At 36.6% G+C, this 16,298-nt stretch overlaps 2 protein-coding genes and 1 pseudogene across 2 annotated transcripts in view; 1 reads left to right on the top strand and 2 right to left on the bottom strand.

The window, feature by feature from the left end:
• IPO11 (importin 11) overlaps positions 1-16,298 on the bottom strand; it is a 256,004-nt gene that overhangs the window by 32,262 nt on the left and 207,444 nt on the right. The window lies entirely within an intron of this gene.
• Positions 6,024-8,691, bottom strand: LRRC70 (leucine rich repeat containing 70). The gene is made up of 2 exons (XM_004448677.4): positions 8,576-8,691; positions 6,024-8,071 (listed from the first exon to the last, which is right to left on the bottom strand). Exon 2 carries the CDS (start codon positions 8,031-8,033, stop codon positions 6,165-6,167), a length of 1,869 nt encoding a protein of 622 aa, XP_004448734.1. The 5' UTR covers positions 8,034-8,071; positions 8,576-8,691; the 3' UTR covers positions 6,024-6,164.
• Positions 13,608-14,170, top strand: LOC101413992 (large ribosomal subunit protein eL18-like; annotated as a pseudogene).

Genomic DNA, 16,298 nt, shown 5'->3' with positions numbered 1-16,298 from the left:
TATCAGGCAAAAAATATTAACACTTTCCTATACCAAAGATCCAAATTAAGAACAGGCAGGGGGTTTTACACATGTACTAGAAAGCTAACACAGAAGAAATGGAAAGGAAAGAAAATAGGAAGAAAATGCATATACAAGGTCTCCACACTATTCGATCTTAAGAAAACTATCCCCTATTCAAATAAGATGCCCTTTATCACTCAAAAGAGTCAGATGAACTAAGACGAGGCACATCTGGGCCAACAGCAGGCATATTAAACATTCATCTCATTCATGCTGCTCTCACCACCAAAATTTCACTTTTAACCCATAGAGCTACCCACATTGAAAGTGTGCAGCCACAGAGACTACCATCTTCATCAAAGTGATGACAAGTAGTAGAAAGCTCATTTTTAATTTAAACTATGCTTGAAACCATACAACACCAGTATAGAAAAATATTGGGCCCTATCCCCCTGTTACTACTATTGTTTCCATAACTGAAATCCTTAAGAAACTAGATAATGAACATTTTGAGAAAACTGCTGCAAATTCTGCCCCACTAGCCTTAGGTTTCATGATAAGTCCAATAACAGCACAGAGAGATATACTTCTTCTCAGGAGAAAAATACTGCTATTCAATAGGAGATGGACATAAATAAAGTTTTAAAATAGGTAAACAGAATAGCTTTTTCTTTCTGCTACATATCCTATTCTCCTTTGACTTGTAATACATCATGTAACAAGTTCATATATATTTTCCAAGCATGTGATCAGTAATAGAAGACAAGTAAGAGTTGAATCATTATGACAAGGAAGAGCAATAAGCCCAAACAGGGCCCAAGGAAGTACATGTGGGAGCAACTTGGTAGTGAGACCTAGACTTTTCTCCCATTTTTGTACCCCCCAATATGGCAGATTTTACTATGGTACTAGTATGGGTAAGATAATTGACGGAAAAAAATGCCCAAATATTTGTGGGTTCCCCTCTATTTCAAAACTTAATCACTTAGGTTTTTATAGAATTTATAAGTTCAAGAAATTCCATATATGTTATACCTGTTCTATTTCTTGAGCTGAGTGGTGGTTGCACTTTTATATGTGGTTTATTCATCAATAAAGTTTTCAAAAACTGTTAGATTTAGAATCTAAATGAAACTATTTGTCATATAGGTGAGGCCTGATTAAATTCTATTTCTTAGGGATCCCTATGTAATATATACAAGACAATAGGAAAGAAGAGAATAATCTCTCCACCTGTTGCTGACTCAAAACACACAGGTGGCCATGAGACAAGAGTAGATCAATAAAGTAACCTTGGAACTTTATCTCTGAAAAAATCCAAGACTCTACCCAAAGTAAAAAGTAGTAGTTGTAGGTGAACAAAGAGATATCCACAACTCTTTTACCACTCCATGTAAATTTAACACAATTTCTTCACTCTCCCATAATGTCCACACTTAATGTCTCCCTACCATTTAGCCTCCAGGTACCAAAACACTAGAAATCCCTCATTTGCAGAAGATCATGAGATATCTTAATCTTCCTTTATCTCTATCACCCGCTCAACAACCTGTGGCCTTCTACTATTTCCTGGTCACTCATGTTGACCAGAAAATAGAAGAATAAAGACTCCTGTCTTTATCTTATACCACTAAAGCCTTCACCAAAAGCCTGGCATCAAAATTCTCTACTAAGGAGGTGATGATGGACAACTACCACACCAAGAAACTGAGAGAGTCTACAACTGCAAGCAAGAAAGTCCCATCCATCAGCCATATGGGGCTGAAGTACCCTCTGAATAAGAGGTAGAGTGAGCATCACCATCCCAGAATCCTCAGGATTGGGGAATGAACTATGGACTAGAGGGGACTTACTGGGATTTTAGCAATGGAAGAACTTAAAATCATTGATGTGGAAGCAGTGAACATTGGAGGTTCTGAGGCCAGAGAGAGGGAAAATAGATATAATGCAGGGGAATTTTCAGGGCTTGGAAACTGTCCTGAATGACACGGCAATGACAAATACAGGCCATTATATATCTTGCCATAACCTACAGAATTGGGTGGGAGAGAGTGTAAACTACAATGTAACCTTTAATCCATGCTTAGTGGCAATACTACAAAATGTGTTCACCAATTACAATGAATGTACCACACTAATGAAGGATGTTGTTAATGTGGGTAAATGGGGGCGATGTGGGGAGCAGGGCATATGGGAACCCCCTATATTTTTAATGCAACATTTATGGTATCTAAATATTTTTTTAACAATTAAGAATTAAAAAAATTCTCTACTCCAATTCAAGAGGGAGTTGGAGGCAAGTTTCAGTTATACCAGAAGCAAGAGGCAGGTTCCTGAAATTTCGCATTGGGATTCTAAATATATTTAAAAGGTATAAAATGTTATAAAAAATGGTAGTTGAATTCTATACTTCTCATTTATTATGAGGGGGAAAAAAGACTTTTTGGTTTGTCCTGTAACTTTAGCCATCATTTATAATATCCAATGGAAAAAAAGTGAATTCTGTGTCTAAAACTATCCTTCTGAAACACAACCATTTTAAATTGGACCCTTTCTATTCTTGAGTGTTCTAATCAAGAATGTTTAGTAAATGGTGTAGGGAAATCCTGGAAAGGATATGCTTTACCTACGATAATTCAGAATGTTATTTGGCTTCAAGTTAGCCATTTTGTCCAAGGTAGGGTCGATCAAAATGTGAAATAAAGAAATACAGGGAAGCAGACTTGGCCCAGTGGTTAGGGCATCCACCTACCACATTGGAGGTCTGCAGTTCAAACCCCGGGCCTCCCTGACCTGCGTGCGCTGGCCCATGCGCAGTGCTGATGCGCACAAGGAGTGCCCTGCCATGCAAGGGTGTCCCCTGCGTAGGGGAGCCCCATGCGCAAGGAGGGCGCCCCGTAAGGAGAGCCGCCCAGCGCGAAAGAAAGCGCAGCCTGCCCAGGAATGGTGCCTCACACATGGAGAGCTGACGCAACAAGAAGAAACACAGATTCCCATGCTGCTCACAACAACAGAAGCTGACAAAGAAGACGTAGCAAATAGACACAGAGAACAGACAACTGGGGCGGGGAGGGGAAGAGAAGGGGAAGAAATAAATGAATAAATATTTTTAAAAAAAGAAACACAGAAATTATATCAGAAAATTACTACGTACATCAAATTGATATTACTTTAAATATATCAATTTTTATATATTGATATATTTTTAACTGTGCAAATGTCAAACAGTGAAATGTGAACTGGCTAACATTTTACAAAGGAATGGCTGCTGATAGAGACTGAAATGAGCCCTTAGTTTTATACACTACTTATATTAACTATAGTTCCATACATAAATTGGTATTAATAAGATTAAAACATTTTCTAGTTGAGCCTAAATTTGGTCGAGCTTTAAGTCACATATAAAAATACCAAAAATTTTAATAGAATTTCTAAATCACCTTCTTTGAAGAGGGATTTTACCTAAATTCGAATAGCCAGCTATGTTGCTCCTAAACAATTTTAAGAGGATATGGTTTAGGTAATGAAGAGTGGGGATATGATGGATGTTTACCTTATATATTTCTGTAATATTTTTTTTAATGAACATGTAATTCTAAAGAAAAAAATTAATTGGAGTTGTAGGGGGTGGGGAGACACAACAAAGAAAAAGCATAGAGGAAGCAGCTGTGGCTCACTCAGCTGGGCTGCCATCCACCATATGGGAGTCCCTGGGTTCACGTCCCGGGGTCTCCTTGTGAAGGCAGGCTCGCCTGCACGCTGAGGAGAGTCGCTGGCCCAGGCACCGCAGACAGCCAACTCTGCAAGGTGATGCAACCAAAAAAAAAGGAGACAAGCAAAAATGCAGAAGAATGTACAGCGAATCAACACATAGAGCAGACAGTAAGCAAGCTGCAAGGGGGGAAATAAATAAAATAAAAACAAATGCAGACACACAGAAGAATGCACAGTGAATGGACACAGAAAGCAGACAGCAAGCAAAAAGCTGCAAAGGGGCGGGGGGAGAGAAAAATGTATTCAAAATGTCTTTCAAGGTAAAACAAACATCACACACACTTCTATAATGACAAAAGTAATTTAAATAAAATACTTTTTAAAAATATAATCACATTTCCTACTGACATCATAATCAAGAACAAAGCTTTAAGTTAGGTAGGGAAAGGGAAAATACTGTTCTTAAACTCTTGTACGGTGCCTCTCTTTGCAATTTCTAGATATGCCACAAATCACTCTCAACTCCTTTCTTTTTTTCTCTCAAATACCTTAAGGTAGTAGTTCTCAAAGTGTGATCCCTAGGCCAGCCGTATCAGCTGTAAACGTGTTAGAATTGCCAACTCTCAGGCCCCAACTCAGACCTACTGAATTAGGAACTCTGGGGGTGAGGCCCAGCAACCTGTGTTTTAAAATATAATGAACAACATAAAACCTTCTTATAATTACTTCTGTTTCACAATACAAACTTCATTATTAATGCTTGGTTGAACACTTCCAGACTGTTTCAGGCTAATTTTATACAGATAGTAATAACTTTTATTAATAAAAAATATTAATTTTTATTTGTAAGGGGCAGGCAGATAAAAACATAAGATATAATGCTTAAGAAAAAAAATTTTAATATGTTATCAAGGAGCATGGGCACTTACTGTATGACAAATACTATATTGCTATACAAGTAAAATTTATATAACAGAGAAAAACATTACATCACTCCAAATTTCAATCAAATCTACCAACATCTCCTGGGGGTTCCTTTACCTTCTACAAGGTCTCATTCTTACCTTATTCTTAGACTTCAAAATCATGACCCAAGTGGTGGTTATTATTATTGTTAAGAGTGTAACATATGCTTCCAGTGTGGTAAAAGCTTAAGAATTACTGATCTTTACCAAGATAGACCTCTCTCCTGAATTTCTGCTTGGTGGATATTTCCACTTGAAGATTCCAAATGAACCTTTAATTTGATATATCTAAATTTGAACTCATTATTTTGTCCCCACACATACCCTACGCCTCTCATTTCTTTACCTCAGGGATGCAGCTTAATGCTGTCTAAGCCAAAAACCTAACATCCTTGACTTCTCTCTTTCCTATCACCCCTATTCCAATCGCCAAAGCAGTTCATTTCACTTCCAAAGTAGCTCTAGAATTTTTTATCTTCTCTGCCATTATTCTAGCCCAGACCTCCACATCTCTCCCCTGAATTAGTAATTCAGATTCTTACCCAATTAATCCTGCCTCTAGTCTTGCTGCTCCTTTGAGAAAAAGAGTATACTTTCTTCAGGGTAAATTTGATTGTGTTACTCCATTGCTTAAAATTTTTCATTAGCCCCCCACTATCCTCAGAATAAAGCATGAAATTACAATGTTCTTCTTCATCTGATCTCTTGCTTCAGCTTCAAATTTTATACCTTCACTCACAACTCCAGCCATACTCCTTTTAGTTCCTAAAAAGCAGAATTCACTTTCTTCTACCCTTCAAATATGGTGCTACCTCTACACATTACTCAGCTCTCTTCATTGGACAATTTCTACTTTTCCTTTATGATCCAGTTTCAACATAATGTTTTCCACAAAGCCATCACTGACTGCCACATGTTAAATCCCAAAGCTCCTCCAACTACAGCACTTACCACATTGTATAGCAATCATGTATTTCCTCCTCTAGATTTCAAGGTCTGCTAAGGATAGCAACCATGTTTATGTTTTTTACAATCATAATCTTAACACATAGGCAGTTTCATAGCAGGAAAATGAAAGTATGGGCTCTGCAGTCACAGTCCTAAAAAGTGTCACAAGCTGTGAGAATCTGGGACAGCTACTTAAATTCTCTCTGCTCAGGTTTTATCACCTGTAAACCGTCAATAGTACTACCTTATAAGGAGGATGCTTAAGGAATATATGTGATATGTGAAGTGTTAAGAACAGCATTTAGTACATAATAATTTTACCTACTATTATTACTTAATAGTGTCTGTCAAAGAAAATATTTTCAGAATGAATACAATATTCACAAATTATTAAAAACATATACTTTAATAACACTAAGACCATATAATTCACTGTATTTTCAAACAAAATATATAATCCTATAAGGGGGTTTCAATTTTATTTATGTCCATGGTACTGAGGTTTTCTTATAGACAATATTTAGTTGAACTGAATCATAAAGCCGAATGTTCAAAAAGAATGACCTGTGCCTCACTTTCAGGAACAATTTGTTTATGAAGTCGGATTTGCTCCAAACCTGGACTTTCTAGAGAATTTGGGGAAGTGTTACAAATTGAGGCAGTGACATTATACCTTGCTGACTGATAAAAGCTGTAGTATTCAAGTCTATTTTCCCCTGAGTTTTCAGCTGCCTTTAGTTTTTGCTTAAACTGAACAATTTTGTAGATCAGAAAAATGATCAAAACACAAGCTAAGATGAAAAAAGCCAGCAAAATGTCAAAAGCCTTATTCAATTCTTCAACTTCTTGTGTACAAACTAGAGATGTTTTCCCTGACACTGATGCAGTATCAATTGGTAGAACACTGTTTTTTTCGAAGTTCAAGTTAACAGAAGGAGTAAGATCTATCTGCACAGGTAACGCAGCAGTAGTCTCTAATGAATTACCAAAGGTATTCTCCTGAAAAAATGTACTGGCAGGTGAAGTACGAATTCGATCCCAAAAAGTAACACTTTCAGTCTCAGTATTTTCCAAATGTTTCCCATTTGTGGTTATTTTATGCCAGGCCATCATTAACGCAGTGGTCTTGTGACGAATACGAAGAGATTTTACAGTCCAAGATCTGGATACATTTGTCGAAGAAGAAACACAATTTGTAAAATCAGTCCACTTAATATAATGCAATGCTCTGCCACGCATGGATGGGGGATTCTGACAATAGATGTTTAGAGTAATGGCTGAAGACACTAGCCAGTCACGAAGGCCCAAGAGTTTGCAGTTACATTCCCAAGGATTAAAATTTGCCTGAAGATGAGTCAATGAAGACAATGGCTTAAGGACCCTTGGATGTAAGTCTGTAAGATTATTAAACGACAGATTAAGAATCTTCAAAGACCCTCCCATGTTTTCAAATGTATCATTATCAATGTTGATTATTCTGTTTCTATCTAACTGAAGGTATAATAAATTCTTTAACAAACTAAATGTATCAGAATTTAAATTTTCTAAGTCATTATGACTTAGGATGAAATGTTTAAGACTATTAATGCCACTAAACCCATCCCTAGTAACATTTTTAATTCTTGCATTTTTCATAAGGAGATACTCTAATTTGACAAGTCCTTTAAATGCAAAGGGCTGTATTGCTTCAATATGGTTATGAGATAAAGAAAGTCTTTTAAGACTCTTAAGTACTCCAAAAGCATTCGATGGTACCTTTGTTAAATTGTTGCCTTCTAGGTACAAACAGTCAAGGTTTCCAAGATGTTGAAAGCCTGCGTCTGATATTCTCAAAATTTTATTGTTTGATAAATCAAGTATTCGAAGAGCAAGCATACCAACAAAGGTACCACTACCAAGGATAGTGAGGCGATTCCTTTGTAGATTTAAGTACTGAACTGAAACCAGGTCATTAAATACTCCTCTTGGAACGAAAGATATTTGATTAAACTGTAAATATAAACTACGGAGATTTGAAAGTCCCTCAAATACTCCGGGATCCAAGCGTTTTATAAAATTATTATTTAGATATAGAAAATATAGATTCTTCAATTCAACAAAGGCTTTTGGATATACATACACAATGCCAGAATTATCTAAATACAATGCCACAAGAGAATGAAGTCCAGTTAATTCATTTTCACTTATATGAGATATATTATTTCCAGTTAGATACAGAAAAACTGTACTTTTAGGAAAATTCTTGGGAATATTTGAAAGGCCTAAGTTACTGCAGTTAATTTGTCTCCCAGTGCAGAGCTGGCAAAAAGATGAACATCCGTCTTTATGGAATAATAATACAAAATAATAGGTAATAAGCAGAAACAGCCGTAGGTAATGCAGTAAAAACTGTAATCCACACATAGCCCTGTTCTTGGTTTTTCTGTTCAAATCAGAATTGGCTATAAAAAGAGAAAGTAAAACTGTAAATCATCAAAAAGTTCTTAAAATGAAAGTTTTATAATACTAGGAATTCTGTATTCTAGTTTGTTTTTATTAGGATCAGGCAATAACAGTAAATATCACAAACCATACCACGGTGAAAGCATAAAGTAATGAAAGTTTGGAACATGTTCTAGAATTATTAATACCTCCAGACCATTAACCCAATGTTTGACAAATGATAATTCTAATTTAATGAACTGCAAAGTATAATGTTTGCTTAGTTCATATAAAATATTACAATTGATTATAACAAAGGTGACAAGTGATGATGCAGGGGTGAAAGTCTTTGGCTATATAGTGTGTCTCTTAACTAATATTAAATTGTAATGTCAATTAAGTAACACTGCAATTTGTGAAAATATAAACATTAAAGAACATTTAAACTCCCTTTAAACTATAATTCTTCATAAAGCCAAATTATTTTTCACTTCAGCTAAAAGTTTACATTTAAATAATCTTACCAAGAACAGGAAATTCATAGTATTATCACTCGGCTGATTCAAGTAGAGGTTTTCTTTTTAAATCTGCTGAGGGACATTTTTAAACTCCATTTCTTTCTGTGGTATTGTTGCCCTCCACCCCTCAACCTTTTTTTCCTTAAGTTACCACTTTAAAAACAAACACGACTCTTCCCATTGGTTCTAAAACAGTGTGTAAAACAGGGGTTGCCATGGATACAGGAAACTAAGAGACAGGAAGTAATTTTATCTGTGTTTCAAATGTATTGTTGAAAGGAAATGTGGGAAACCTATTTTTTCAGAATGCAGTTAATTTGACTTTTCCTAATACACACACCTAAATATTTCTTATAATTTAAAAAATAAAGTATGACTTTTAAAAAGAAAACTTGAAAATTTTATATATTTAGAATGAACAAACTATTTATCAACAACAGTTATAAATTGAGTAGAAAAAGTAAGTGGAACTACAACATATACAGAGTGTGAATTTTAAAGAAGTTCAAAATATTTACATTGTTTTAAATATATATATTAAGAACTTCAATTTTAAAAAATAGCAAACACAACAATCAATTTAGAGTGGTAAATACAAAAGCTGTTATCCTTTGTGCTCATCATTTTTTATTTTTCAAACAAATATGGGGTATAAAAAATATTGAGCGCTATGAATATGTACCTTAATATATTATGTAGAAATGCATTATGCCCTAAAATGATCTGAAGTTACACATCAAATTACTGACAGAGGTTATCTTTGGCAAGAGAAGCTGGGGAGCATGAAAAAGACCCTTTAATGACTATCTGCCCTATATATGTCTGAATGTTTAATTCTTCTGAAATGAAAATGTTAGCTCTATATAATATAATTTTTAAGGAAAATATTTAAGGAGTTGACTATATATATATAAATGATGCTTATGCTACATATAATTTTCCAAAAGGCAGATTGCTCAGGCATTAAAATATCAACAATAATATTAATTACATACTTGAATTACTTCCTGATACACAACTAGACAATGATTAGCTTAGATTTTAATAGGAATTATTTCCACATTAAATATTTGGTATAATACCCAGCGCTATCTTTCTAAGACTAAAAAAGCAGAAGGCATACTGGATACCAAAACATTATCAAAAAGATTTAAAATTCTCACCACTATCTTTTGTGGCTGGTTAATGTTATTGCTATTTTATAAATATAAAAAACTAAAAACAAAAAATAGAAATGGCATGGATTTAAGGCAAAGGGAACAGGAAGTCGGTTGCTCAAGTTTGTTTTTAATATTTTCAGCAACATAAAAATTGGAATGAAATGTTTCAAATGGATTTTTCAACTGCATCAGCTAACTCTGATTAGAAAAAAAGTCTTATATAAGCTGAGAACACACACACACACAGAGAAAGAGAGACAGAGAAAGAGAGCTCTGCCATTTTGACCCTGCCATGTCAGAGAGAGGACTTCAGGTTCACCTATAGCTGCAGAAAGACAGAGAATCCCCAAAAGGCTTAAGGAGCTGAGGCCCAGGGAGAGATGCCTGATTGCCCATATCTGAGCTTGGGGAGAAAGCGGAGTAGCCTAGGCTGAGAGGAGACCCAGGAAGAGACTACCATAAGCCTGACTGCCCACAACTGAGTGCCTGGAGGGGAAGGCAGGAACCTTAGCAGAGCTCATTCGCCATCTTGCCTTGCCATGTGAACTTGGCATGAACCTTAAGTGAGAAACCATCTCTGATGGTGCCTTGATTTGGCCATTTTATGGCCTTGGAACACAAGATTTCCCCTTAATAAAATTTCCAATATAAAAGCCAACACATTTCTGGTATATTGGATTGGCAGACCTGTGGCAAACTAAGACATGAGGTTACAACATTACATATATAGAGATCTCCCTTTTTTTTTATTCCTCCCCCCCATCCCCCGCCCGTTCCCCCCTTTGTCTGCTTTCTGCATCCATTTGCCATGTGTTCTTCTGTGTCTGCTTGTATTCTCATTAGGCAGCTCTGGGAACCCATCCTGGAACTTTCCAGAGTGGGAGAGAGGCGATTACTCTCTTGTACCACCTCAGCTCCCTGTTCGGCTACGTCTTCTTATTCTGTCTCCTCTGTCTCTTGTTGCATCATCTTGCTGCGCCAGCTCTCTGCATCAGCCAGCACTCCTACCTGGGCCACAGCTTTCCTGTGCAGGGAAGCACTCCCACTTAGGGTGGCACTCCTGTAGGGGGCCGCATTCCTGCATGGGCCAGCATGCTGTGTGGGCCAGCTTGCCTCGTTGGCTAGCTTGCCCTCACCAGGAAGCCCTGGGCATCAAATCCTGGACCTCATATATGGTAGACAGGAGCACAATTGGTTGAGCCACATCCTCTTCCTAAGATCTCATTTTTATAAGGAAAAAAATACATTATGTGTTGGTGCTCTGTTGTTAGGTACATATATGTTTATACTTGCCATATACTCCTGAGAGGTTAATTCTTATTACAAATGTGCTTATCTCTAGTAACATTTTTTGTTTTAAAAGGTTATTTTGTCTGATATTATTATGACCACTCCAGTTTTCTTGTGGCTACTGTTTGCATGATATTCATTTTTTCCATCCTTTTATTTTCAATCTATTTCTATCTTTGAATTTAACATGTATGTTCTATTGGCATCATATAGTTCTACCTTGTTTTATAGTTCAGTTTTTTAATCTAGACTTTTTATTGGATTCTTTGATCTAGTCATAGTTCATATTTACTGTCATTTTACTTTTTGTTTATTCCTCTTTTCCTTTATTGCTTTCCTGTGCAGTAAGTGAATATCTTGTAATGTAGCATTTTAATTTCTTTAAAGTTTTTTTCTAATTTTTTTTCTGATTTTTTTTCCTTAGTGGTTGCTCTAAGGCTTGCCATATCATCTTAATTTATCAGAATCGCTTTCAGATTTATACTAATTCTAGTGAGAAACAGAAATGTTATTCCCAAATAAATCTATTCCCTTTTCTCCTTTTGTAGTTTTACTCTTATACATCTATAAATGTTCTAAATCTAACAATATATTGTTATATATTATTACCTTATGTAATTTTATGTCCTTAAAAGAACTTGAGCAAAGAAAGGATAGCAAGTATATATTTATAGCTTTTATTACAGTAACTTTATTTATCATTTCTGGTTCTCTTCATTAGTTTCTGTAGATTTGCATTATCTTGAGTTCTTTCCTTAATCCAAAAGAGCTTTGCTCCCACCCAACTCCGCTGTGTTCTTATTATCAAATATATTAAATTTCTACAGTCATAGGCCCGGCATCACATTGTATACATATTGATTTATGTAATTTTTGCCTTTTAAATCAGTTAACAGAAAGAAGTAAAAGAAATTATGCTTTATATTGCCTTTTATAATAACACAGTTACCCCTCCCAGTGCTCTTTTGTTTTTTCGTGTGTAGATTCAAATGACTGTCAGGGGTCACTTTCTTTCAGCATGAAGAATGTCTTTTGGTATTTCTTATAAGGTGGATCTGCTGGCAACAAATTCTCTCAGTTTCTGTCCATCTATGAAAGTCTTTATTTTGCCTTCATTTTTGAAAGATAGCTTTGGAGTATACAGGACTCTTGGGTCACAGTTTTGTTTTGCTTTTTTATTCTCTGAGCTCTTTTGAAAATGTTATCCTACTGTCTTCTGGATACCACTGTTTCTGATGACAAGCCAGCTGTTAATTTTGTTGTTCCTTTGTAAGTGATGAGATTTTTCTCTCTCCTCTTGCTGCTTTCAAGATCATCTCCTTGTCTTTGGCTTGTGGCATTTTTACTAGGATATGTCTAATTATGGCTCTTACGCCAATATATTAATTATGCTTAAATGTCCAAATAGGAGGTCAGCTCTTTTTTCTTGTATTTTTAAATATCTGCTTATATTTTTAAAATCATAGGAAATAAAAGAATTGGCCTTGAAAATATAAGCTCAACATCTACCAAAATACATCACATTATAATATAGAATAACTAACACGTTTATGTTTCTGACATTCTCCCATTTAAAATAATAAACTCTTACCCACATAATTTTATATACAACAGGTTATATATTTTAAAAGGTCTGTCTGATGACATGCTTAATTGTCTTCCAAGTGGACATGCTATTTTGGCAGTTGGATATATAAGTTTGGAGAGCAGAGAAAAGGTCAGGGCTAAGAATATAAATGTGGGCATCATCAGCCAAGGAAATGGATAGAGACCACCTAAGGAGTTCATACAATAGAGACAGAAGAGAAAAGGTTTGAGGGCTGCATTTAGGGTATTCCAAAGATTAGAAGCTAAAAGAAAAGGAGAATCCAGATTTAGCAAAGGAGAATGGGAAGGAGTAGACATTAGATAAATGAAAAATAAAACAGGTGAGTGTAATGATCTAGAAGGTATTTGAAGAAAGGGTTTCAAGTATGAGAAAGTAATAAAATATCAAATGCTACTAAGAAGCACATTGGGACTAAAACTTAATTACTGATTTGAGCAACCATAGCAAGACTGATTTCAGTAGAGTGATGGGGATAAAAGCCTGAATGAAATGGGTTAGGGACAAAAGAAGAGGTACCTCTTGTGGCAGTTTGAGATGATGTTATAAATCCCAAAAAGAGAAAGACTGTTTGTAAACTAATCTATTCCTCTGGGTGTGATACCCTTTGATTATGTTAAATTCAGTTGAGAGGTCTTCGATTAGACTACCTAATAAGATTGCCTTGGGGGCTTTTTTGATTCAATTACTTCAGTAAGGTGTGACTCAGGTTGAATGCCCACCCCCTTGGAGGGTCTAACACAAACAGAGACTCAGATACTCAAGAAAAGAGAACTCCTTTTTTGATCCTGCCATGTGACAGAAAGAAGAAAGCTTAAACAGGTAAGGCCCCAAGAGAGATGAGACATTTTGCCTGAGAGCTTACAGCTGATTTTGGGAAGAGATCAGGACAAAGAAGCCCTATGCCAAGAGAGACAGGACTTTGGTTAGCACAAAGCCTCAAGGGCAGCTTTCTGGACTTGGGCGAGTAGGAGGCACCATCATGGGAGTTGACGTCCATCACGACAAGGACTGAAAAGTTCGGCACAAGGAGCCCAAGAGCCAGGACATCTACCTGAGGCTGCTGGTCAAGCTGTACAGGTTTTTGGCCAGATGAACCAACTCTACCTTCAATCAAGTTGTGCTCAACCGGTTGTTCATGAGTCACATCAACTGGCCACCTCTGTCCCTTTCCCGGATGATCCAGAAGATGAAGCTTCCTGGCCATGAAAACAAAACCTCTGTGGTTGTGGGGACCATAATAAATAATGTGCGGATTCAGGAGGTGCCCAAACTGAAGGTGTGTGCACTGCACGTGAGCAGCTACACCCGGAGCGGCATCCTCAAGGCTGGGGGCAAGATCCTCATCTTTGACCAGCTGGCCCTGGACTCCCCCAAGGGCTGCAGCACCATCCTCTCTGGTCCCCTCAAGGGCCGGGAGGTGTACAGGCATTTTGGCAAGGCCCCAGGCACCTCACACAGCACACCAAACCCTACGTCTGCTCCAAGGGCCGGAAGTTCGAGCATGCCAGAGGCCGGCGGGCAAGCCAAGGTTACAAAAACTAGTTTCAGATCCTGCCCTGCTATTAAAACAATTTTGGATGCTGACCAAAAAAAAAAAAGAGAGAGAGCAGGGGTTCTTAACATATTTTGTTCCATGGACCCCTTACTAATTCCACATTATACTGTGTATTATTTAATAAATATATCACGACTGCACCAACACATCCCCACAAGAATAATGGTTTTTTGAATTTCAACTCAAGCTCACAAACCCCTTGTTAAGAGCCCCTGCTCAAGAGGATGGGCTCACAGAGCCTCAAGACAAAGAGGAAGCCCAGAGACGAAGGCAGACAGAGACTAGCCAGAGAACAATAACCATCTTGCTTTCAACAAGATGAGAAAGCAACCTCGAGTTGGACTTTCTATAGTCTTGTAACTATAAGCTCTTACCCCAAATAAATACCCTTTATAAAATAAGCCAACAGATTTCTGTTACTTTAGATCAGCAGCCCTTTGGCAGACTAGCATACCTCTTTCGGCAGTAAAAAAAAGCATTACTGACATGAAATGTTGAGTCACGTTTTCTCTTTCTTCTTTGTTAAGTTGAGAAATACAACAGGATATTTTTATGCTATTGGTAAGGACTTAACAGAAAGAAAATTTGATGAAAATGAGAAAGGGATATTTGTGGGAGCAAATATTTTAGGAAATAGGATTCAGTGCACAAGTGGAAGGGATGGCCTCGGCTAGAAGAATAACAGTTTTGATAGTTTATACACTGTAACATTAGAGCTAGCAGAACTTTTGGGTAAAGGTGGAGGGCAGATGAGGTAGTTCTCATCTAATTATTGCTATTTTCTTACTAAAATAAGAAGGAAAGTCAATGGAAGGGACAGGGTGTACTGTAAATTTGAAAAGGGAGGGAAACATAAGAAATAGACAACTGTTAAAACAGGCCAGTGAACTCAGGAAAATAGAAAGCAACTGAAGAGGGTGGGTGACAGAGTGTCAAACTGCCTAGATAATACAGCTTACCTTCAAATCATAGGAAAAACCTGTTAAACCTCACTACAGAAACATATTAATGTATACTGCTCTAGATAGACTGGTGGTTTGAAGTTGTATGCACCCCAGAAAAACATGTTGTTAAATCTAATCCATTACTATGGGTATAAAATCACAGTAAGAAAGACCTTTTGATGAGGTTACTTCAGTTAAGGTGTAACTGACCTCATTCATGATGGGTCTTAATCCTATTACTGGACTCCTTTGTACATGGAAATGAATAAAGAAGAGAGAAAACCATGGAAGCCAGAAGCTGAAATCAATGAAACCTGGAAGAGAAAGGAGACCAGCAGATGCTGCCATGCGCTTTGCCATGTGGTAGAGGAGCCAAGGATCACTGGGAGCCAGTCTTTGGGAAGAACACATTGCCTTATTTGGATATTTTCTCGGCCTCAGACTGTAGGTTAATAAATTCCCATTGTTTAAGGCTAACCCATTTCATAGTATCTGCTTTCAGCAGCCTAGAAAATGAAAACACGGATATACATTTTTTCCTATTGAATTTGGAACTTCAAATCTTTTCAAAGCTATGTCTTGACTGAAAATTAATTCTAACAGGTTTTAGTATGCACTAAAATCTATGGGAAATGCATTTCTTTGAAAAAAATTAAAAGTAGTGTTCCAAATATAAAGGAAGGAACTTCCAATATTTTACTATAATACAACTGAAAAAAACATGAAAAAGAAATTATAACTCTTAGGTTGATGTGGTAAAATACCCAGAACTAGCAAAAGAAAGTTTAACAATTCTGTGCACAAGGAGTGCTATTCTTCGGGACAAGGGATCACTACTAGAGAAGGCACACAAATCAAAAACTCAAAAAAGGTTGATGCAGGTTGGTAGAAAGGAATTCAAAGATCCTTTCATCTGACTAGGTTTGATCACACTGCTAATTAGTGGCAAACTGAGATTAGAATTTATATTTCTCAACTTCCCACAAGACTTCCTGGAAGGTACATTTCCCTATGCTTTGGTTGAGTATTATCATTTCACAGTGTTTCACATTATTTAGGAAGCTTAAAATCTTGTCATGAGCTTTAAATTCTGTATTTTGTTCAATCTTCCTATCATCTCCAATACATTATAATTCTCTGGAATAGTACTGCAAAATGGTTCCTTATATCC

Source organism: Dasypus novemcinctus, chromosome 2 (genome assembly GCF_030445035.2).
Source record: "Dasypus novemcinctus isolate mDasNov1 chromosome 2, mDasNov1.1.hap2, whole genome shotgun sequence".
In the NCBI taxonomy this organism is placed as follows: domain Eukaryota; kingdom Metazoa; phylum Chordata; class Mammalia; order Cingulata; family Dasypodidae; genus Dasypus; species Dasypus novemcinctus.
Note: the sequence above shows the minus strand (reverse complement) of the source record. Positions and strands in the feature narration are given on the sequence as shown.

Bases quoted from the DNA above. Each gene is read 5' to 3' on its own strand.
- LRRC70 (XM_004448677.4), bottom strand. From the start codon at position 8,033: ATGTGTGGATTACAGTTTTTACTGCATTACCTACGGCTGTTTCTGCTT.